General features: G+C 39.0%; 1 protein-coding gene across 1 annotated transcript in view; it reads left to right on the top strand.

The window, feature by feature from the left end:
- LOC100566988 (A.superbus venom factor 1) overlaps positions 1-24,161 on the top strand; it is an 86,209-nt gene that overhangs the window by 5,169 nt on the left and 56,879 nt on the right. Inside the window, exons 3-13 of the mRNA XM_008103737.3 lie at positions 734-896; positions 4,171-4,241; positions 6,658-6,743; positions 7,314-7,396; positions 9,658-9,748; positions 11,911-12,013; positions 12,137-12,257; positions 21,967-22,082; positions 22,266-22,412; positions 23,228-23,440; positions 23,800-23,994. Coding sequence (XP_008101944.1) covers positions 734-896; positions 4,171-4,241; positions 6,658-6,743; positions 7,314-7,396; positions 9,658-9,748; positions 11,911-12,013; positions 12,137-12,257; positions 21,967-22,082; positions 22,266-22,412; positions 23,228-23,440; positions 23,800-23,994 — 1,389 coding nt within the window. The remainder of the gene's footprint in view (positions 1-733; positions 897-4,170; positions 4,242-6,657; positions 6,744-7,313; positions 7,397-9,657; positions 9,749-11,910; positions 12,014-12,136; positions 12,258-21,966; positions 22,083-22,265; positions 22,413-23,227; positions 23,441-23,799; positions 23,995-24,161) is intronic.

Raw genomic sequence — 24,161 nt, 5'->3', positions numbered from 1 at the left:
AAAGAAGGAATCGTCTGTTCAACTAAGATCAGTAATACGAAAGGAAAAGACAATGATATTATGACTCCCTATCCACAGATTTGATACCCACTTTTTCAACAGTCCATGTTCTATAAAATATTTCAACCTGGAAATCTGATATTATTCATTTAGCTCTAAGACAGACCTTCACACTCTTGAGTGCTAGCATTTATGCTTACCAAGAGAGGAGAAAAGAAATCCCTTCTAGGAGAAGAGGAGGTGGAAGAAGAGCTCTTTAACAGTCTCAGATCTTGTGAAATCACTCTAGCTGTATCTCTGTTTGCCTTTCAGCTTAATGCTATATAGTGAATAACTTGAACTGAATACAAGGAAACTATGAAACAGTCTAATGTGGGCTTTAATATAAGTTAGTATATATACATGAAGATGCGTTATAATAAATATTTACAAGGAATGAGAAACACAGTTGCTACTCTTCCACAAATAGAACCCATGGCAGATGGATTACACTGGATTTGGTTTGATACAGAAGGAACCAAAGAAGGATCCAAATTGTCAAATTGAGCCCTATGTTATTTTTTTTTTTAAGAGGAACAACATCTTTCATTGCCTAACTGTAGAATAGGGCTACTTGTTGTGGACTGTAGTACTCGCCATAAAGTTAATAGTACATAATATATATGGCAATTTTCACTCTGCTAGAAAAGACTAGGAGGAATTAGTTTTCTAGTTCCTGATTTTTCTCAAACAGGTTCCTGCAAAAGTCCTAAAGAAGGATTCCAAGAAAAACCTGTATGTCTTTGTTCATGCTACTTGTCCTCAATTCACACTTGAGAAGGTGGTTTTAGTCTCCTTCCAAAGTGGTCATATCTTCACGCAGACGGACAAACCTATCTACACACCTGGATCTTCAGGTAAAGCTTTCTGCTAGTTCGACTTGAAAACTGATGGTAGAGCAATTGTGGTATTTAAAGGATAACTTCAGAAGAAGTTATCAATAATTTAAATGCTAGATCTTTACTCTTGTGACATGCCTTCTTTGGAAATGGATCTAGAAAATGAGGTCTTTTTTTTCCAGCCCTGTTAGAGACAGTTGATGTTTGTTTAAAAAAAAATATTGCCTCTTTTTTGAGGAAAATCTGTGCTACATGGGATGGCCATACTTTGTGTGGAAAACTAATTTCAGGAAGTAGAACTTTAATTACAAAAACCTAAACCTGCCAAAAATCCATGTTTTACACGAGTGCTTCTCACACTGTGGTTTTCCAGTTGTTTGGGAATTCAACTCCCATAATTCCTGACTACTGGTCGTATTAGCTGGAAATTCTAGGAGCTGGAGTCCAAAATATCTGGAAGATTTAAATTTGAGAAACATTATTCTACCACAGTGGTTCTCAACTTCTGATCCCCCAGATGCTGTTTGAAGAACACATTCCCTTCGACACCCCCCCCCCCCATTCTCTCAAGGCAGGGAGACTAGGGCAGGGAGGAAAGGAGAAAAAAGAAATTTTTAGCAGTCACAGACACAGGGAAATTTCAGGAACACCCTCCTCATCCTCCCCTTCCCTCTCCCCTTGCACTTGATAAGAACATAGAACAACCAATAAACAAAGAGAAAATGCAGAGGAAAGAAAAAAACTTCTGAGATTTTCTGCATTGATATTCTGGGTTATATGACTGTGTGGAAGAGCCCAGAGAGAGCTCCTCTGTTTAACCAGGAAACCAGGAAGAGAGGGGAAACAACATTCAGAGAAGGCACATTCCCCCTCGCCCCCTTCTTCCCCTTCAGCTAGAGAGGGAGAGAAAGAGAGAGTGTTGATTTTCTGTCTGCACAGAGGTATGGACAAACGGTATGGGCCGGTTCTTCCCATGTGCTGTGTAGGCAGCAATAGGCTTGAATTTTTAAGATGGTGTTTCTATCTGTGCTTTTTTACTCGCCATTTTCAGTTACACAATTTTCCAAAATTGCTTGGATCAAAGGTTTCTATGCCATTACTCCTAACTTTCTAAAATCTGGGGACTCTGGTGGCACAAAAGGTTTCTTGGACAGCTTGCAGCCCTTTTCCTTTTATTTTTCACTGGCTCCCTAAACCTAGGTTAAAGGATGCTCTCAGATCAAGCTGACCCTCTTGTTTGCATGAAAAACTAGCCTGTTGGTCTTGCACTCCTACAACTCCTTCTGTGTGAGAGAAAAAGGTTGTCGGACACAGCTGGGGAATGTCTGACAGGCAGACTTACCAGTCCATGGGGCGGGGAATGTCTTAGGAATCTTCCATTTGTAAACCTATCTGGCCAGTTTCTGCCAAAATGGCTCACCCTGAACTAATGACCTGGCCCTCGCCAGCCTGGTCAGTCATCCTCTGTGATCTTCTCCCCACCCCTGCCCCCCTCCTCCAGCTGATAGATCCTGCTCATCTGTCTGGCTGTCTTCAGTTTGTTAGCATTGCTCCTTTGGCCAGACATATGGCTGCCATGCCCCTTTTTGAGAGGCCAAGCCAATTAGACCACAAAGGAGCCGGGTGAGTATTTCAGCTGGACCTGTCAGGATGAGGAGATGGCCTTGGAGTCCCTTGGACCAGGCAGGGCAGATGGGAAAAGATCCCCAAGGATTCCTTCATGGTCACCAAATTTGAAGTCAATGTTAGACTGCAATTAAATAAGACCTCTTGCCCCCTCCCCTAATTGGCCAGAAAAGAGGTTGGCTAGACTCCATCCCAGGACTGGTAAGCAGGGGAGAAGGGCAGCTTGGGATTTGCCAAGAATGAAGGACCAGTCAGCTGCAGAGCCACCCCCTGGGAGGGCACAGTCTGGGAAATACAGAATAAAGATATGTTGATGGTTTTAATGTCCAGTTCTATACCAAAGAAAGGTAGGGCTTTAGACATTATAAGCCCCTGTTTCTGTAGGCAGACAAACAGGTTTGGGTTAGGAAGGAGATTACCCCATCTCTGAAACAATGAGTCTGGCTGACTGCTCTGGCTTGGAAGAAAAATAGATCAAGGGTCTGCTTGCCCTTCCTGTCCAGGCAATTTGCAAGGAGGCGAATCTCTGAGTCTATTTGATTATATTTTGATAAAGAAGTTTCTACATTTTATAAATCTACTATGGAATAGATATATCGTACAGACAGATAAGTACAGACAAAAGTCATAAAGAATAAATGCAAGCATGATAGCTGTTGCTGGGTTGTTGTTTTTTTTAGTTCTGATCTCCTGTAATCAAGCTTTGAATGTCCAGGCATGGAGACTATGTAAATGTAGAGTCCAAGGTGCTGAGGACAATGGATGTTGATCCTCCCAAGTCCGTTCCCAGACAGAACAAATAGAGAAAAGATCCCAAGATGTCTATTGAGATGCCAGGGTGATAACAGTTCCTTTGTCCACTGTCCTGTTGGGCTGATGGCCAGGGTCTCACCAGAGGGGGATCCCAAATGGCAATAATAAGATCAGCAGCTCAGTTGTTGGTAAATAATGTCCAAGTGATAATTGTTCTTGCTACATCTCTTGCCTGAGGTTTTTGGGGTAGTAGACTCAGCTGCATGGGGTATGCGCTTGAACTTGGACCAACATAAATTAAGAAGACTGGGCTCCCTGGGGTATGTGCTGATTTGGACCAGTGCAGATTAAAGAACTGTATCAAAGAGTGGAAAAGTGGGAAATTGACTTATTGGGAAAAATTAGCTGCTGGTGTTCTACTATGGAGCTGGGCAGACTTTAAACTACATTATATGGCTATGTACTCTCCATTGATATTACTGCATAAAGTGGGGTAAATTACTTTGGAGTGCCTAAGGGCATATTTTGGTGCCTTGTGGCTCTCTACAAGTCACACTAGGTCCCTAGACATGAAAAAATAAAAAATAAAAAATCAGAGTAAGTGGAAATCAACTGCTAGTTTAATGTTTAGGCTGCATTTGTCACTTATTTAAAGCTCAAAACTATTATTTCTGGATATCTCTCCCTATTACTTGGATGTGAAGAATCCTGATGAATGTGGGACGCAGGATGTACAAACAGAAGGCCACAGAGCTGCACATACCACACTTTTCCATTAGCGCATAATCTTGTGGAGATTCTGAGAGTTGTAGCCCAAAAAAGTAACATTTACAAGGGAATGAGGGAATCTAAGATGCCAACATGTGGCTTGGTCACAAATAAATAATCCCCATCACTCTTCTTTTTTCCTTAGTGCGGTACCGTATCTTCTCTATTGGTCATGGAATGGAACGTTTGGACAAAAATGTGATTGTTCAATTTGAGGTGAGAATCTTATGCACAAGTGTGTGATATGCATATAGGCAGTCAATTATTCTTCCTTAAACATTCACATAAATATATTACAATGATAGAAGATCAGTTCAGACCATGTTGTATAAAGGGAGCGGGGAGGAAGGTAACAAGTCCTTCTCTCCCCCCCATTGGTTTCCTGGCATCATCAAATATGACTTACAGTCTTGGGAATCAATCAAATCACAGCATGTTCCTCACAGTCTGCACTTTAATCCTACCCTGCTTTTCTTGCTTGGTATTTTTCTTATACTTTCCATATCGTAGTGTGTTTCAAAGCTTCATAGAAATGTGGAAATGTTGGCCATCCCCACTAGCAACCAGAAATCGAAAGAGTTACACTAAAACTTGAACAAAGAAAATCTATTTCTTAAATGTTTTTCATAGTTTCCCCACAAAAACCCAGAGTGACATATCTTCTTTTATCCTAAAGATAATGCAATCTAAGTGAGCTTTATGGCTAAACTAAGATTTGAATTCAGCCATTGCTGGTTTTTATTAGTCATGTGCATTTGTATGGAATCGCGATCTGTTTTGTTTTGTTTCATTTGTTTTGGCTCGTTTTTGTTTTCTTCTCCGCTTCTGAAAATGGGGTGCCTATCCAAATGGGATTTTCATCTCATGTCTGAAAAAAATGAAAATTTTCAGACCATTAGTGGCAATGAGTGGGTAACGCAGGACCTCTATTGCCCACCCATCCAGAGAAAGGCTGCTGGCCTCTTACATTGTAGTGAAAGAAAATACAAGCACTCAAATGTTGATGATTGGAAACAAGGAAATGCTAAGGTACTAGAGGGAGATAATAACTATAGTTCTCCTAAGGGACAATTTCAGAGAGAGACTGAAGGTTTGAATAGAGACAGGAGCCCAAAATGTCTTTGCTTTCAAAAATATATTAGATCTATAACAAATAATAAGACTATCCTATTATATTTGTTTTCTATACAGCCAAAAGGAGAGGGAGGACCAAGCCAGAGGCAATACAGAGAGATAGGGAGAAGTAAGAGTAGATTTTCCAAGGGCCAGTAATAGAGAGAGAAGGTTTGATTTCTAAACAGAAAAGGGGAGCCCAACAATTTCTTTCCTTGAAAAAATTTCTTAAAAAAAAAAACAATAGGGGGAGGAGGAAGGAGGGTTACACAAAAAATAAAGAAGAAAACACGCGCTCCCCAGCCAAACCCAGTCCTACCACTTCAAAAATCCAATTCCCTTACCTTCAAAGATTTTTTAAAAAAATCTGCCAAGCAGCCAGGCAAAAAATAAAACCCAGTGCCTCGTGCCCTCACCAGCAAGGCAAGGCAAAGCGAAAGGCAAGGCAAGGCAACCAGCAAGGCAAGGCAAGCCAAGGAGAGAGAGAGAGAGAGAGAGAGAGAGAAAGAGAAAGAGAGAGAGAGCATGCCTGCCCACCATCACCCATGAGCTGCAGCAAAGATCGCAACCTCAATGGCCGCTTTAGGGGCAGTTCCCCCCAATATACCCACCCTGCCCAGTCCACATCACTGTTTCCTTGGCCTCCGATTGGCCAAGGATCACCTCCTCTCACTTCCTCCTTTGACACATGCGGAAGAAATCTTGGAGTGGAAGCCACGTGGCCTGAAAACTAATGTTAAGCACAGTGACCGTGCAGCTTTATCTTTCGTGTTGTCTTTTGTTTCATCCAAAAATGGCATCTTTCATTTCATGCATCCAAATAGATGGTATAAAACGAATACAGAAATGAAACAGAGGAAACAAATACTGCTCACACCTCTAGTTTTTATTCAATGCTCTGACCTGCTATAAAGTTTTGATTTCCATACTGTGATGGTGCACAGTCTACGTCCTGCAGAAGTCTTTAAACACTGATATGCAGCTGTCTGAAATGTTTGGGACCAGTGGCTTTTTAAGATATTAGATGTTTTTGGCTTTTGAATTGCCTGCATGTGCATATATATAATGAAAAGGGGCTAACGACATATCCACATAGTTTTTCTCCGCCACTTTCAGAAATTTGATGTCACAAAGAGAAGAGGGTGGGGGTGGGGAAACTAGGTTCTACAGCTTGACTCAGACAAAAACCCTGTAAAATGGAGACATCAGAGGAGACAAAGTCCAAACGCACCCAACTGCTGTGGACCTGAGGAATGTTGGAAAGTTGGCCAGTCCACATGCCCAATTTCCAGATTCCTACTTGGCCATGCCCAAGCAGAAGGAGAGTTAATGGGCACAGGATATGTAGTTAGCTTCCTTTCCTCAAAGGCAAAAGTGGTGGTGGCAGCCATTTTTGTTTTGTTTTTTGGAATCATTTATATTTGGATTTCTGGAAAAGGGCAGCCCAACCTGTATGTCTGATACATGCATGGATATTGTATTCTTTGAACATTCTCATAAACTTTTTTTTTCCTTTTAGACACCAGAAGGCATTATTGTCAGTCAGAATACTTTCAATCCCGCATCAAATCTCACCCAGTCATTTAATCTACCTGAGACTGTCAGGTAATTATGAAAATTGCTCTATAAGAAGCATGTACAGAAACTGAGCTGAAATAGCAATTGAGTACCCATCATTTCTGGGATGGGGGATTCTGATTTCAAATTGAGCTATTACTTTAAGTAATCTGACACGTACTTTATTGTTGGAATTATCAACTGGATTTTATTTCATCTTTTTCTCTAAAGAATTGGGATAGTGCATAAGAGACATTACTTCATTTTATTTATTTACAGTATTAAAAAGCCTGTGAAATCAGGTAGCTAAAGAGTGGGAATGAAGGAATTTCCACCAAATAACCCATGAGTACCATGGGCAAGTGAGAATTTGAACACATGGGTTGGGAAAGTGTTCAAATTTCAGCTTCTTCATATACGGGTCATAAAGCCTTGAAGTCGGGCATCCTATTTGAATATTGAGTTTTCCTAACAACCAATGAAGGACAAATATCATTAAATATTATGCATATTCATTGTGAGCCTTTAAGTGCCAGAAAAAGAATGGTTGGCATTTTATACTTGTCATGGATTAATAAAGCAGAAGCACTCACAAATCCTTTGATTTCCCTCCTCTAGTTTGGGAACCTGGAATGTTGTGGCTAAATATCAAGATTCCCCTCAGGAGACCTTCAAAACACCATTTGATGTCAAAGAATATGGTAACAAGAGCAGCATTCCCTATTCAAAGTCTTCTTGTTTGATCCATGGCTACATCTTCTCTTCAGTCTTCTGACTTATTAATATATTTTTCCTATTTAGTGTAACTTATTTTAAATTATAAGGTCAACAACCCTCTCAAGGTGGCTTATATAAAAAGGTCTCATGTAATCCAGGATGAAAACTGGCACTCAAGCAAAACACCACGGGTAACCCATAGTTTCCCTGCCTACTCCCTGTAATAAAAACATATGTTGCTATCAAAAAGAAAACCCACCAATACCTGTAGAATATGTCACTTCCCCATCACCTGCCAAGTACAATGGAGCTGTTCCGCTTCGGTGCCAGCATCCTGGCACTAATGTGTTGCCAGGAGTTGCTATTCTCCTCCTCTTCCTCTTTACTGTATCCCCTCTCATTATTCTTGACACAATAATTTTTTTAAAATTCAATTGTACAGTAGAGTCTCACTTATCCAACATAAACGGGCCAGCAGAACGTTGGATAAGCGAATATGTTGGATGATAAGGAGGGATTAAGGAAAAGCATATTAAACATCATTAGGTTATGATTTTACAAATTAAGCACCAAAACATTGTGTTATACAACAAATTTGACAGAAAAAGTAGTTCAATGTGCAGTAATGCTAAGAAGTAATTACTGTATTTACAAATTTAGCACCAAAATATCATGATCTATTAAAAACATTGACTAGAAAAATGACTTGGATAATCCAGAAGCTTGGATAAGCGAGTGCTGGATAAGTGAGACTCTACTGTATTTGATTTTTTAAATTAACCATTAGCGATGTGCAATCCATTAAAATGGTTCAAAAATCATTACAAAAATGGGGGGCACTGGTGTTTCATTTCAAAAGTTTTTCTAAAGTATACTTAGTGAAAAATTTGTTACTATAACGAGAGTAGCGAAATTTCGTTACTATTTCATTATAGTAATTGTGAATAATAATGATAATTGGAGAAACTTTGGGGGCTCTTTTCTCCCTCATTTTTAAAGCTATAGGAGTGAAACTCACTACAATAGCAAAACACATTTACCACTGTTAGCCCACCAAATTTCAGAACATTTCCCCTATCCATGGATTTTTGGGAAATTTTTGAATTTTTATAAACATTTTAGAAAACTAAAAGAGGTATCTACTTGAATTTTATATAAAATGCAAAAGATACCCAGGGCATCAATCCCCAGAAGTTTCAGAAAGATTCAGACATCTACTGAATTTGGGGGATTTTTAAAAACATTTATCCCCCTTAAAAAGCCACAATCACAATCCCCTTGAATGTCTGCCTAACAGTGTGTCTGTCTTATGACATACAATTAACCATAGAACTTCAACTTAGGACAGATTTATACTATTGTTTATTTACTTCAGTCTTCTTTGCAGATTCAATAATTTTATTTATTATTATTAGACTGACTCTAAACGGCTGGCTGCTGCAGCCCTCATTGGGGTCCTCAGGTGCTGACCACTGCATTCCGGCAAATGTAGTTTAGGGCAGGGCTTTTTTGCATTCCCTGCCACAGGGGGCCTCGCCTTCCCAAACTACATTCAAGATGGCTGTGTCCTCACATTAATTTTGCTCGTCCTGCCCAGAATGCCTTCCTTATGGTGATCAGGCCAAAGAAAAAGAGGATTGGTTTTTTAAACACTTTCTGTTCTCTTGGCTTTACCAAAGTTGATTAATGCTTATATTGAAAATTAAACTGACCTTGGAAGGCATCCGAATACTACAGAATCTTCACAAAAATTATTGGTAAGTGTTTCAATTTCTAAATCCCCCCCACCTTCATGTTTCTAATATCAATTTATATGCACGGATTTAACTATTTTGATCCGAAATACGAATTAAAAACAAAATTATGCCCACCCCTATTAACCATACCTGGAAATTGCCATGAATTAATTATAGAGCACTAGAAGTGTGGCGAGGTGGATTGATGATCTTATGTAGAAAGAGGAGTATAGGATCACATCTCTGTGTGAATGCAGATATGTGTGATATCAAGGGTGCTTATGCCGGTACTTAGCCATGATCATTGGTGGCACAACTGCTGTAGAATAACAGCATTGTGTGGTAAAGTTAAAAATCTCATTCAAGCCACTTCTACACTGCCATATAAAATCCAGATTATCTGGTTTAAACTGGATTATATGGCAGTGTAGAAGGGGACAAAGTAATATCTCCTTTCCTTTCATTAAAGCTTACTGCCTCCTGTTCTTCTTGTTTTTTTTTCTGTTCAGTATTGCCAAGCTTTGAAGTTAACATTGAAGCAGCAGAGAAGTTTTATCATGTTGATGGCAACAAAAATGTCAATGTGGCTATCACTGCAAGGTGGGTGTATGTACAACTGTAGAGAAGTATGGGAAAGCTACACTTAACTTTAGATGAATCCAATTGCCTCATACCTTAGAAGGATGTAATATGCATCCAGAATAAGTTGTGGTCATAACAGTAGCCCTTCCTTCCTCACACAATTTTATCAGCAGCTAAGTATGTAGCTCAGAAGAAAAGAACATACCTTCCGTGCAGGGCCGTAGCCAGAAAATTTTTTTGGGAGGGGTTTTGAAAATTTCGGGGGGGGGGGGGGGTTAACCCCTAGCACACACCCCTCCCCGCTACAAACCTGTCAATATCTGCTTGAGATAGTGCCTGGAGGGGCTCTTAATGTTTTGTGTCTCATAGACTTAGCATGGGGATTTGGTTAACCAGTTAAAATTCATGAATAAACCAGGTTTTTTTTATAACCTGAAAAATTTCGGGGGGGGGGGGTTGAACCCCTAAAACCACCCCCTCGCTACAGGCCTGCTTCCGTGTACAACTCTTCTGGTAAACACAGTTGTTTTAAATGTAGTGTAGTGACTTCAATGGTTGAGTGTGACTCTGGAGATCTGGGTTCAAATGCCCACTCAGCCATGGAAACCTATTGAGTGGCTTTTGGCAGGTCACAGTCTCTCAGCCTCCACGAAAGCAAGGGCAGGCCTTCTCTGAATAAATCTTGTCAGGAAAGCCTTATGATAGGATTACCTTAGGGCTGCCATAAGATGAAAAAGGCTTGAAAACACACAGCAACAATTGGTCATCCTAACAAATTATTTTTTAGGTAACATGTTGAAGTAGGTTGTGTATTTGTGTTTAGGGAAGGCAATTTGAACAATTCATAACTGGAAAGCTGGAAATCTAATATGTTTGGTTTAAAATGTATGTAATACTTTGTTATGTTTTATAGAAAATAGTCAATTTCATATGGCTGTTTGTAGATTGTTTAATTTTTTTAGCATTTCTATCTAAAGACCCTTCTGCCAACCTAGCAGTTCAAAAACATGTCAATGTAAGTAGATCAATAGGTACCGCTCCGGCGGAAAGGTAACGGCGCTCCATGCAGTCATGCCGGCCACATGACCTTGGAAGTGTCTACGGACAACGCCGGCTCTTCGGCTTAGAAATGGAGATGAGCACCAACACCCAGAGTCGGTCACAACTGGATTTAACGTCAGGGGAAAACCTTCACCTTTACCTATCTAAAGACCCAATAAAAATGAGTAATAAAGAAAGCATGCAACTATACAAAATTAAATTATAAAATATGCACCAGTGAAAAAATGCAACAATAAAGAAAAAATAATTCAGTCCAATACATTTTCCTTATATTGTAGGCAATAACATATTGAGGTTTCATGCCATATCTTGGTCAGAACATAATAGACAATGGAAATCTTTTAGTCTATTAATTTATTTAAAAAACAGTAACTGATGTATTGCGTTCTCTCTGCTTGTGTGAACATATCCATTTTGTTCTTCCAAACAGATACCAGTATGTAGATCTGTCCTTTACCAATGCCCATCATATATTATTTACAAAGTAGTAGTTGGTGGTTTCTGTTTTGTTGGTGGAGCAGGTAGTGAATCAGCTTCAGGTGTTAATCTAGACATTCAAGGAACTACAGGCAGTCCCCAAGTTAAGTTCAAGATAAATTCTGTAAGTTTGTTTTTAAGTTGAATTTGCATGTAAGTCAGAACAGGTACATTTTTAGGTGTAACTCCAGCCAAATTATTCTTTTTTGAAAAAGTGTTGAATAGCATAAGGAAGGGTTAACAAACCTGTAACATTTGTTTTGCTGTATGTGCCCCTTTTCTGAAAATTTCACCTCACTTTCAGTCCCTGTGAAAATTGATTTTGAAAATGTTGGGTTTTTGTGGAAACAAGGATTGGTGAGATAAAGCTTCAGTGGATACACCTTTTCCCTCACTTCCTGTTGTATCACTCTTGTTAGCTCAGAGTTGGATGTAAGTCGGATGTCTATAACTCTGAGACTGCCTGTATTGAGTTTCATTCCAAACAAGAGTGAATAGAAAACAACATGACTGTGAGTGATGTTTAGCTACATTCACCTAGGCGGACTCATATGGTGTCAAATGCAAACTTCTTGGCACTACGTTCCATGTAAACAGAATAAATGTGAGCAAGCATGTCTCATTTCATTGTGTTGTTCCAGATACCTTTATGGAAAGAGAGTGGAAGGTATAGCCTTTGTCCTCTTTGGAGTGAAAGTTGATGAAGAGAAAAAGAGTATTCCAGACTCACTCAGGAGAATTCCAGTAAGACGATCCTTGTATTTGGAAGTGAGAGAGACCGGGGTGGGGGGGGGGGGTGGCGGTGAGGTAAGTTTAGAAAGGTAAGCAGCTTTGATAGCCTCTTTAAGTTCTTTATCTCCTTTCTAGATTCAAAATGGGAAAGGGGTTGCAGTGCTAACAAAAGAAATGCTTCAGACCCGATTTCGCAACCTTCATGAGCTCCTTGGGCACTCTCTCTACATCTCTGTAACAGTGATGACAGAATCAGGTGAGTTGTGGCTCCTCTGAGGAAAAAATACATTTTAAAGATGAATCTTTCTACCCAGAGCACCCAAACAGTAAGATCCTCTTTTCATTAATATTCAGATCTTTGTCTACCTTCTTCCCACCTTTTGCCTTTTAACTTCAGTGGAAACAAATATATTTTCTCTGGTTACAGAGGGTGGTTCGGTTCTACACAGCCATCTAAACTGAGTCAGGATGTGGGTTAAAGTGAGCCAGTTTGCTGCAGAACACCTACATAGGCACCCTAAGACCCGGTTGGAGGATGGGAGAGTATCCACAGAGGTCCACGAAATATGTATCGATCCAAACTCAGGATTATTTTTTGTACCTTTTCTGATAAGATGCTCTGATTGATGCCATGACATGATGGGCAGTACTCATGGACAGCTGCATGTCTGATGGAAATCTAGCTTTGTTACTGGTTTTTTTCAAATGTGCCAGTGCTAGCCCTGTCCTGGCGGGTTCTCTGCATTTCTATGTCTTGAGTCCAGTCTGCATAGGATAAACACTGATCAGCTTCAGAAAATATTACGGCTTGTTTTGGAATTTCTGATGAGTTTTTTTAACAGACTGGCTAAATGTGCACTACGCCCATTGGGGGTGTTCATTTGTGGACACCTACCCTCACGACATATTAGAACTGCATTTTAATGCACATGTAGAACCTGAGTTTAGCATTTTGAACTCTATTTTTTTTTAAAAAAAACAGCAATAATATCTACCAGTATTCTCAGTCAGTTCATAGCAACAAAGGCTCTGGCAGTCCATGTTAGCATGGGAACCTGTCTTGAAATAATGATGCTGAACCTTTAGATTTTTGAATTGTAACTCCCATGGTTCCTCATTTTTGCCTATTTTTGACCAGGATGATGGGAACTGTTGTCCAGGTGTATTATATCATAGGTCCCTCATTTCAGAAACATCTCTTTGTATTTCTGTTGAAAGTGTTGAGGCTTCTCCAGAATCTCAGCTTCTTTTGCATAACATACTTCATTTCATAGCTCATGTTTTTCTGCAACTTCAGCAAGTAAGTTGGAGTCAAATGACTGTTTTAGCCAGAGAAGCCCAGGTTGAGAAAACTCCTTTCTTCTGAAGATCGGCAGACAGCAACAATTCTTATCTCTTTGAATTGGCTGTTTGCCTGCACTGGTGGGAGGTGGGATGTGGGGAGAAGAACACACTCTTCTCCTCCAGCAGATGCTGATGCTTGAAACTATAGACAGATCTTTGCATCTTCTACTAGTTCTTTCACAAAATAAGCCTAAAAGACACATTTCTGGATTTTTCTTACCCTTTTAGTGATTATTTTATTTGTTTCTTTAATCACTTTTTTTCCAAAAAAAAAAAAGTACCAATTTACAAGTTTACCAGGAATGGAAGAAGGTACTTTTCTGTAATTAACATTTCCAACATTCCACTGGTGACATTTATTTCTTTTGTCTATGACCTCAGAAGTTATATAACTTTTATAAAACATTTCACATATTCTCTCTACTAGATCCAGCTATTGAAAATTTAAATCCTCTTTTCCATAAATATTCCCAATTTTCCAAATCAATATTTTTCCCTAAAATTTTAGTCCACAACATCATCACTATTTTTATTTTATTATCTTCTAGATTATACTCTAATATGTATCATAATCTGCAGATTAATCCCTTATTCCCCTTTTCCAAAATGTTCTCCAATTCAGATTTTCTTTTAGCAAATCTTATATTTTTCTTAAATCTATCGTATAATTGATTAGAATGGAACCAGTCATTTATTCCCAAGTCTTCTCTCCCTTTTAATTTCCAATACTCCTTTTCTTTAATTAGATATTCCCTATAAGCTTTCATTTCCTCATTAGATACTGGGTTTAACACTGCTTCCAAAAGACGCAGCTATAAAGGGTTTTTTTTTATTGCATCCCTGCCTTATATCTCTTCCAGATCGCTAAAAGGCTAGCTCTTATGGGGTGTCTATAGAAGTCTTTATTAACCTTATCTTTGCCATACCATAAATATGCATGCCATCCAGATCTTAGGTTATATCCCTCTAAATTGAGTAAGGCTTGGTTTTCTAATCTGACCCACTCCTTTAACCAGCTGAAGCTGTTATTTTCATTGGTTATCCATAATATTAAATATTTTAATTTCAATACTACCTTACAAGCTGATAAATTCTCCAAATTGTCAACATTCATTTTTGATAAATTTGTGATGAAGAACATGGATTTTTCTTCATTTATTTTAAATCCTGCCACATTTCCATACCTATTGATAGTTTCCATCAGGCTTTGAATGGTCTTTATTTGATCTTCTATAACGCACAATGTATCATCAGCATATGCCTTGACTTTAAATTCTTGTCCTTTTATTTTCACCCTTTTAATACAACTGCCTCCCTTAATACTAATATTTAATACTCCTAACATCCATATAAATAGTAGAGGTGACAGAGGACATCCTTGTCTCATTCCTTTTTTATCTGTATATAATTTGACATTTGTCCATTTCACCTTAATTTGGCTTTTTGTTTTGAATGAATAGCACCAATCACCCTTTTAACTTGCTGACCTACCCCATAACAAACCAATACTTTTCCTATAAATTCCCAATGAATGTTATCAAAGGCTTTCTCCACATCTAGAAATAGAAGCACAACTTCTCTGTTAGGGTCTTGTTCAGCAATCTCTAGTATGTTTAAAACTATTCTTACATTTTGGTTTAACGGACTGCTTGGAAGGAAGCCTGCTTGATTTTCATGTAAAATCTTAGCTAGGATGAATGTTAATCTATTTGCTAATATTTCTGCAAACAATTTATAATCAGTTTAATAATGAAATTGGCTCCATGTCTCTATCTTGTTTGGGGATGAGTACTATAGTAGCCTCTGCCCACGAATCCAGGATTTCTCCTTTCTGAAGCACTTGATTCATTATTAAGAGGACTAAAGCCAAGTCTTCTTTATATAGCTTTATATAGCTTATAATACAATTTTCTATTGTTTTTCTATTGTAAAATATATTCTGCATTTTACGCTGTCTTGATATATATGCCAATAAAGGCTTATTGGATTGGAAATATATATACACACACTTTATTATGGTCCATGGATCCACAGCTGTTAAGTGGATAACATACAAGAATTTGCAGAAAATTAAAACTGGGGAAATTGCTAAACAGATCCTTGAGTGTTGTTTGGAGAAGGGCTCGTTTGGAGGGCTTCTAAAGGGTTCATTTTGTGCCTCATCTTTCTTCTTTTGAGTCTGCATTTGGGGGCGATCTTCATAGCCATCATAGATTGGATTAGCCTATGGTGTGTCCAGCAGTCATCAGTGCATATCATGGCTCTTGTGAGAAGCTCATAGTGGTGGTATCCGGCACATGTAATTACATAGTCTAAGAGGTGCTAATGCTTTGACTGGGGATGCTTCCATTATGTCTTCAGCTTGTTTTTCTGGTAGAAGAGTGTGTTGATGATGACAAGGTTGTGTTCTGAACATTTGGTGAGAAGCAGGATGCCATTTGGGCTGCTGTTACCAATCACATTTTTTTCCTCTGGTCTCCCTAGCCACAGATCAAAGCCTCATCCAACTTTTGCATTAAAATCCCCCACAAGGATGATTTTGTCCTCCTTAGGTATCTCCAATAGGATAGTGTCCAGCTGACAGTAAAACTTGTCCTTGATGTCTTTGTCAACATTTAGTGTTTGTGCATAGGTACTTATGATAGTTGCCTGCTTGTTTTTGGCAAGATTAATTTGGAGGGTTGAGAGTTGTTTGTTAATGCCAATGTTTGCTTCAGACAGATGCTTCACCGGGTCATTTCTTATAGCAAAGCCAATTCTGTGTATGCTTTGTTCTTGTTCAGGCCATCCTGTCCAGAAGAGGGTGTAGCCTCCTTTTTCCCTTCAGTTTTCCCTCTCCTGCTCTCCAGGTCTCTTGAAGTGCTACTATAGCGATGTTAAAGCACCTCAGATCCCTTGCAATAATAGCAGGCCTGTGTTCAGGGTGTTCACTGTCTGTGTTATCCAACAATGTTTGTACATTCCACATTGCAAAGTTCATTTTTCTTTTTGGGCTGCAAGATGGTGACCTATCTGGATATGACAGACCAGCCCCCTCCTCATATGGAGTAAGCAGAGTTGATCCTAAAAAGGGCTGCTCAGTCATGGATACAGCTGGTGAACTATTCAACTGCCTTGAACCTTGAGGTAGAACAACTGAATCCATATCCACTTTCCATGTGCCAGTCTGTGACTAGGGACTTCCAGATTTCACAGTAGTAGTAGCAGTAGTAATAGTAGTAGTAGTAGTAATAATAATAATAATAATAATAATAGATTTTATTTCTAATCCGCCCTATCTCCCCAGAGTAACTCAGTACTGTCCCCATCGCCACTTGCTGATCACCATGTACTTTTGTTGGTTTGGTTTTATTTTTCTTGGAAGATGCCCGTGCATAAATTTGATTTATGTGTGGAGATCCCCTACCTTGACAGCCACATCTCTACAACAGTAAACATTGACACTGAAATAAAACATCATTTGAACTTTGCAAGTGCAGCATTTTTTCAAGTCAAACAGAGTGTTTGAAGTTCAGGACATTTGTATGGATACCAAGATGCTTGTTTGTAAAGCTATTGTCCTTCCAACCCTGTTATATGCCTGCGAAACGTGGACTGTCTATAGACATCACACTCAACTTCTGGAACAATTCCATCAACGTTGCCTCCAAAAACCCCTGTAAATCTCTTAGGAAGACAGGCAGATAAATGTCAGCATTCTGGAGGAAGCAAAGATCACCAACACTGAAGTGATGATCCTCTGCCATCAACTTCGCTGGACTGGCCACGTTATCCGATTGCCTGATCACCATCTCTCAAAATATTTACTATACTCCCAACTCAAGAATGGAAAACAAAATGTTGGTGGACAGCAAAAGAGATTTAAAGATGGGCTTAAAGCTAACCTTAAAAACTTCGATATAGACACCGAGAATTGGAAAGCCCTGGCCCTTGAACGTTCTAACTGGATTCGAAGAGGCACAACTGGAGGATGAAAGGGAAAAATGTGTCAAGAGAAAGGCACGTCAAGCCAATCCTTGTCGGGACTGCCTTCCATCTGGAAATAAATGTCCTCACTGCAAAAGTAATATCCTCACTGCAAAAGAACATGCAGATCAAGAACAGGCCTCTACAGTCACTTATGGACTGCCAAGACCCTACACTTGGAAGGCACTCATACTTGACCATGAGTGACAGCCTATGGGAATTACTCTATCTAATTCTACTTTCATTTTCTTCAAAAGTCTTGTTACAAAGTTTCTTGTAAAATGTTTTTTGTCTTGCATTTGGAGCATAAATCTCCGCTAATAGAACCTGCTTGTATTGGAATTTCACTTTCAACTATTAATATCCTACCCTCTTGATCTTTTTAGACTTTCTCTGGTTCTAATATTTTATTTATATAAAACAATATACCATTAATTTTCTTGCAATTACATGCTATGAATAATTAACCTAGCTCTTCTTGTTTTAAGAGATGCTTATCTTTATCCAACAAATGCAATTCCCGAATACATGCTATCTCTGTCTTAACATTATACAATAATGAAAAACCCACTTTCTCTTAATACAATTTTTCAGCCTATTTGTATTGAATTAAAATATTTTTAATCTATTTGGCATTATCCAAATGATCTCTTCTCTCTTCCTCCCCACTCCTACAAACCAATAAATAATAATAATAATAATAATAATAATAATAATAATAATAATAATAATAATAATAAAACTTTATTTTTATATCTCACCTTCATCTCCCCAAAGGGACTTGGGGCAACTAACATGGGGCCAAGCCCAGGTAAACACACCAAAACAGGATAAAATACATACATAATACAAAATAGACAAGAGAAAATACAACTGTCCGCAATGACATAACAAAATTGCAAAAGACAAGAATGACATAATAAAACATAATATAGAAACAAAACCAAGGTTAAACAAGAGCAAGCTGCATTGAAGTACAAGGGTATAAATTGTAAACCCAATGGGTGAGGTAGATGGGTAAGCCAAAAAGTTCATAGAATGATAGTACCACTAATTAGTCACAAATCAGTCCCTTTCTCCATTGCTTCTTCTACTTTTTTTCATCTTTTTCTTCTGTCTCCTCCTGTATTTTCTGTTCTTTTCTTCTGGTCTGCTGTTTCTGTTCCTTTGTCGTTGTCCCCTGTAGAGTCTGCTGCCTTCTCTTTGTTCCCGGGTCTTCGGTGAAGCCTTTATTACACTTCTTCAAGAATTGCTCTGCCTCTGAGGTGACCAGAACTGAATGTCTCTTTTCTTTATAATAAAAGGACATCCCTTATGGAAACAGTCATCTGAAGAAAATTTCCATTTTCTTTAGCTTATCCACTAGGAGGTGCAAACATTTTCCCTTTTTTAAAATAGACTCAACTGTATTTCTTAAAGTACAGTAGAGTCTCACTTATCCAACATAAACGGGTCGGCAGAATGTTGGATAAGCGAATCTGTTGGATAATAAGGAGGCATTAAGGAAAAGCCTATTAAACATCAAATTAGGTTATGATTTTACAAATGAAGCACCAAAACATCATGTTAGACAACAAATTTGGCAGAAAAAGTAGTTCAATACACAGTAATGCTATGTAGTAATTACTGTATTTACGAATCTAGCACCAAAATATCACGATATATTGAAAACATTGACTACAAAAATGTATTGGATAATCCAGAACGTTGGATAAGCGAGTGTTGGATAAGTGAGACTCTACTGTATCAAGATTCTGCTTCCTGCTACCAATACAGGCATTACATATTGCTTTTTAACTATCACTTCGTCAAAGGATTTTGAAATCCACTCTAGGATACAGTCTCTTGATATTTTTTCGTTCTTACATATGCTGTATTAATCCTGTATTGTTGCATAGACAATGTCTGTATCCTCTTCTCAGATGAGAGTTGCCCTTAGTGTTATCAAATAAGATTTCAAGTCCCCCTTTTCCATTCCTTCCTGCAAGGCCCTAATTCTTATTGTATTTTTATTAGCTTTTAGCTCCAGCAAGTCCATTTTATTTAAAACCTCTTCCTGAGATTCCTCCAGATGTAAAATTTTGTGTGAATTTTGATCTGCCTTTTTCCTCACAGACTAACACTCCACATCAATTCTGGATGCTTTAGATTCCACCCATTCTTGACAATCTGAATTTTTTCTATCATCTCCCATTGCTTAATTTCATCTTTCAAAAGCTCCTGGTCAGTTTTCAGCTCTTGAAACATAGATCTAATTCCTAGAAGAATGGGATCTGATGTAGTAGTAGGAAGGAGTTGGGTCTTCTTTTGCTTTGCCACAGCATAAGAAGTCATCAGTCCTTTGGGGCCATGTCCTTGCACTCTAGGTGCTTTTTTCCATTTCTGTTTCTGTATCTGTGTTTTGAAAGATAAACTTCTCAAGGTCACTTCTAGTCAATCCCAGTCACAACCAAATTGAAGGAAAACAGATGCAAATGGGAGAGGGGAGGTAGAGAGTAAGTAAATTCAATTTACACCATTAACATATTAATGTCTCTTATTTCATAAAGGAAAATCTCAAATTTAGTTCATTGCAGCCCAGGGAGCTGTTAATTAGAGCAGACTGATATCTTTTAAAGCTGTAGAGTTCAGCCAACAAAATCTCCTCTCATGTTTCTGCATGATATAACACAAAGTTTTAAATTGCTCTTGAGCCACCTCGACTGGTAATGAGAATAGATCAGTGATTTTAGTCCTGGGCATGAAAATAAACAGTCCTCCAGTGAACAGTGCTAAATGAAGAAATGAAGAAAGGAATTTTATGATATCCTTACTTTAAAAGTCAGTTGGTCACAGGTTTTTTTATGTGTGGAAGGTCTGTCTCTGGAGGCAGGCGATTCATGGCTCTCCAGCATCAGCTGAGCTTATTTTAAGAAATATCTTCTTCAAAAAACTCTTAACTAGCTGTTTCCATGGAGCCAGGTCTCCTCTCACCATTTTAATCCAGCATGAGGAAAAAGATTGATATTTCCTTTGAATGCTCTCTTCAGAGCTCAATGTTCCCCATCCTTCCCCTTTGGCAACCAACTCGGAAGTAGTCAAGAATGTATCTAGTGATCTTTTGGTAACCACTAGATACATTCTTGACTACTTAAGGTGTGAGTTCTTCAAAAGGATATCTTCCCTTTTCTTTCTGGAGCACACTGAAGGGTCCTTTCCTTCTCCCTTGGGTTCCTCCTGGACTACTAAGCACCCTCACCTCTTTCACTTCCCAAGAGCCTTGTTGTCCAGAAGCAGTCTGTGGGTTATGGCACAATCTTCTGGCTCTTAGGGAACTCCTTTTGACATCCTCTGTGGACCTCTGTCCTCTCTCAATTTGCCTCATGTTAATTGTCGACCACTGAACTCAGCAGGTGCGCACACTTTGACAACTCCGGGGCTGGGCTGTGGCGCAGCTGGCTAGTAACCAGTTTCAATAAATCACTACTGACCGTGAGGTCATGAGTTCGAAGCCTGGGTCGGGTTAAGCCCCCGATCATTAAATAGCCCGGCTTCCTCTTGACCTATGCAGCCCCGAAAGACAGTTGCATCTGTCAAGTAGGGAAATTTAGGTACGTTTTAAGCGGGGAGGCTAATTTAACTAATTTACAACACCATAAAACTGCCAGCAAAACACGAGGAAAGGAATGAGGAAGTACAGCCACTAGTGGATGGTGAAGCAACAGCTCCCCCTGTGGCCGAAATCGTGAAGCTGGAAAAATGTTAAATGCCTCTGTGTCTGTCTATACTGTATGTTGTTTGTCTGTTGGCATTGAATGTTTGCCATATATGTGTTCATTGTAATCTGCCCTGAGTCCCCTTCGGGGTGAGAAGGGCAGAATATAAATACTGTAAATAAATAAAATAAATAAATAAACTCCGGCATTTGCAGCTGAAGCATCCAACAAGGTCCCCACAGGAGGTCTTTAAAAAGGGAAACATCAAATAAATATAAGGAATTAAATAAGACTATCCTCATGATTGAATAATTATGATATCATAACAAGATTAATACACTGTTGCTGGGAAGGGGGAAGGAGGGGAAATGATATAAAACAGGATACAGGATGATGAAGAAAACAAAATGAGTGCGTTTGAGAACCTTAGACAGATGGTTATGTATAAGATTAATAAGAACCTGAGCTACAGTCAATTTATTTGTATTGTGTTTAGATTATAAAATAGCTGGAGAAACCAGGGGGAAATGATGACACGCTTGACCATACTGAGGTATAAATATTCAGTAGTATCCCTGTACCTTTGTATTTTGTAAAGTGAACAATAAAAATGATTTACATCAAAAAGGGGGGAAACATCAAGAATTTCTTGAGTCCCGTTCAGAGCACTAATTTATTTGTATTATCAAATAATTTGTTTCATTACCATGTCTGTATAAGCCCCTTATTATTGTGGGCTAATATATGAGTCTGTGGCCTTTTTTTCACAGTATATAAATTTATATGGTTGTTTCAATCCACAGGCTTTCTTTGACAGGCAAACTTATGTGAAAATGGAGATAGGAGATTTCAAAATGGCATGAATTGCAGTTGTAGGTACTCCATGTACTCTTTTAACATTTTTCTCCCTTTTCAGCAACTTAATTTCTTTTTTTTCCTTTCCCACTCCCCTTTTTCCAGGAAGCGATATGGTGGTGGCTGAGAGAGGCGGCATTAAAATAGTGACATCTCCCTATCAGATCCTCTTCACAAAAACCCCAAAGTTCTTCAAGCCAGGGATGCCCTATGAACTGATGGTAATCTTAATTGAATTTCTATTTCATTTCCTGGTCCAGTCCCAGACATGCTACTACTGTCTTCAGATTGAGGCATGCAATCTGCCTTTAGAAATCTCTCAAAATTTTGGGTATTGTGGAATTTATCCTCTGGGGGGATTTCTACATTCCACATTCAGTCACATTTTTGAAATTGCTTTGCAGGTGTTTGTCACCAACCCTGATGGTTCCCCAGCTGCCCGCGTCCCTCTGGTATCAGAGCCCATTCGGGTTGAGGCAACCACCCAGGATGATGGGACAGTCAAGCTGATTCTGAACACACCAGCAGACACACAAGAGCTAAGAATCACCGTAAGTCACTCTGAGATTATGTTACCTTTCCCCCAAATAACAGTGGGTGAGGGCTTGCCTTATCTTTTAAGCACAGAAGCAGAGCAGTTGGCACACGTTTAAGGTAAGACCTATGGCTCAGTGGCAAAGTTCATGTTTTGTGGGCAACTGGCTGTTCTAGAGCTCTCTTTTATTTTCATGTAGCCCTTGCCATGACCCTCATACCAAGACCTTGCTGCATGTTTTCAGTTCAGACCTTTGGCAAGAGTGACCTCTCCCATCTGTGAAAAAATTATTCATAGGAAGGAAGGAAATAAAGTGACTTTGTGGAGTGGGTAATGGCAGAAAACGGGAAGGAGAAGGGGATGATGAAAATATAGATGGCCTCTGCCACTAATATCGGCTTCATCTCCACACAACAGATTAGCATTGAAGAAATATTGTCCTTGATGAGAACGTATTTTCAGCCTTTTTGAAGAATATTCAAAATTCACTCCCAAGCGTTTCCATTGTCAAGAGGCTTCTTTACTGATTTGTATAGTTTCCCCACAACTGTCACATCCTACCCTTATATCTACTGAAGTCACCGTTATTTGCTGTTCTCATAATAGAAAATAGTTCTTTCATCCCAAGGGTCTATAGGCAATCACTCGCAGCCAAATATGATTGTCTTCCAAGGGTAGAATCTTGGTGTCACAGAGGTACCTCACATAGCTACAAAATATATTTTTCTCCCTTGGCCATTATGTCTTTCTTTTCCATTGGCTCATTATGAATTGATCAGTGGTTAAGTTACATTTCTTGGAAAGTTTTTAAATTCTTCTCATCCTCTCTAGGTAAAAACCAACCAAGCAGGACTCCCAAATGGACACCAGGCAAACAAGACCATAGTGGCTACAGCCTACCAAACCCAGGGAGGATCTGGAAACTATCTCCATTTAGCAGTCTCAGCTACAGAGCTAAAGGCTGGGAACAACTTACCTATCAGCTTCAACATTAGAAGCAACAATGCAAATATATTAAACCAATTCATAAATTACACCTACATAGTAAGTGAAATAGATGGAAATCCATGGCCCATGTTCTTATTTGTTTGTTGACTTTGCATTTGTTTTTAAGGGAGAGAAAACGTCTTGTCATTTGCTGGATCCAGAAATCTTTTCTGCAGTCACGGTCCTCTTTAAAACACTCAGTGGAGAGCAGCTTCTAAATATGCTCTTTTGAGAAGCCAACAGAAATAAGCAAACTTTTTATGTCATAGTGCTTTGTGTGAAAGAAAAAGGTTTTTTTTATTATGATTATGGTGTATATGTGATGTCAATGCCTTTTTCTTATTCTTGTCAGTCTCTCCTTTTTAAAACCAAACCTTAACCCTCTTAATTAATCAAGATGTCTTTTTTATCATCAGATCTTGACTAAAGGGAGGATATTCAAGGTTGGGAGGCAACCCAGGTCTGCTGGGCAGAATCTAGTGACTATGCCTCTGTCCATCACCCCTAATCTTATCCCTTCCTTCCGAATTGTGGCTTACTACCAAGTGAACAACGGAGAGATTGTGGCTGACTCTGTCTGGGTGGATGTGAAAGATACCTGCATGGGAACGGTAGGTCACCCCTTTTGCTGATACTATTTATCAATGTCAATGCAAGACCATCACTTGGTGGTAATGGAGCACAAGTGTGCAAAATCTGCCATTTTCTGAAACAGTAAATCTGTGCCCTACTGTGGATTGTAGATTAAACAGTCTGCACTGAGGAAACTATTTTCTCA

Source organism: Anolis carolinensis, chromosome 2 (genome assembly GCF_035594765.1).
Source record: "Anolis carolinensis isolate JA03-04 chromosome 2, rAnoCar3.1.pri, whole genome shotgun sequence".
NCBI classification, from domain to species: domain Eukaryota; kingdom Metazoa; phylum Chordata; class Lepidosauria; order Squamata; family Dactyloidae; genus Anolis; species Anolis carolinensis.
The sequence above is the reverse complement of the archived record's forward strand: the minus strand, read 5'-3'. Positions and strand labels throughout refer to the sequence as shown.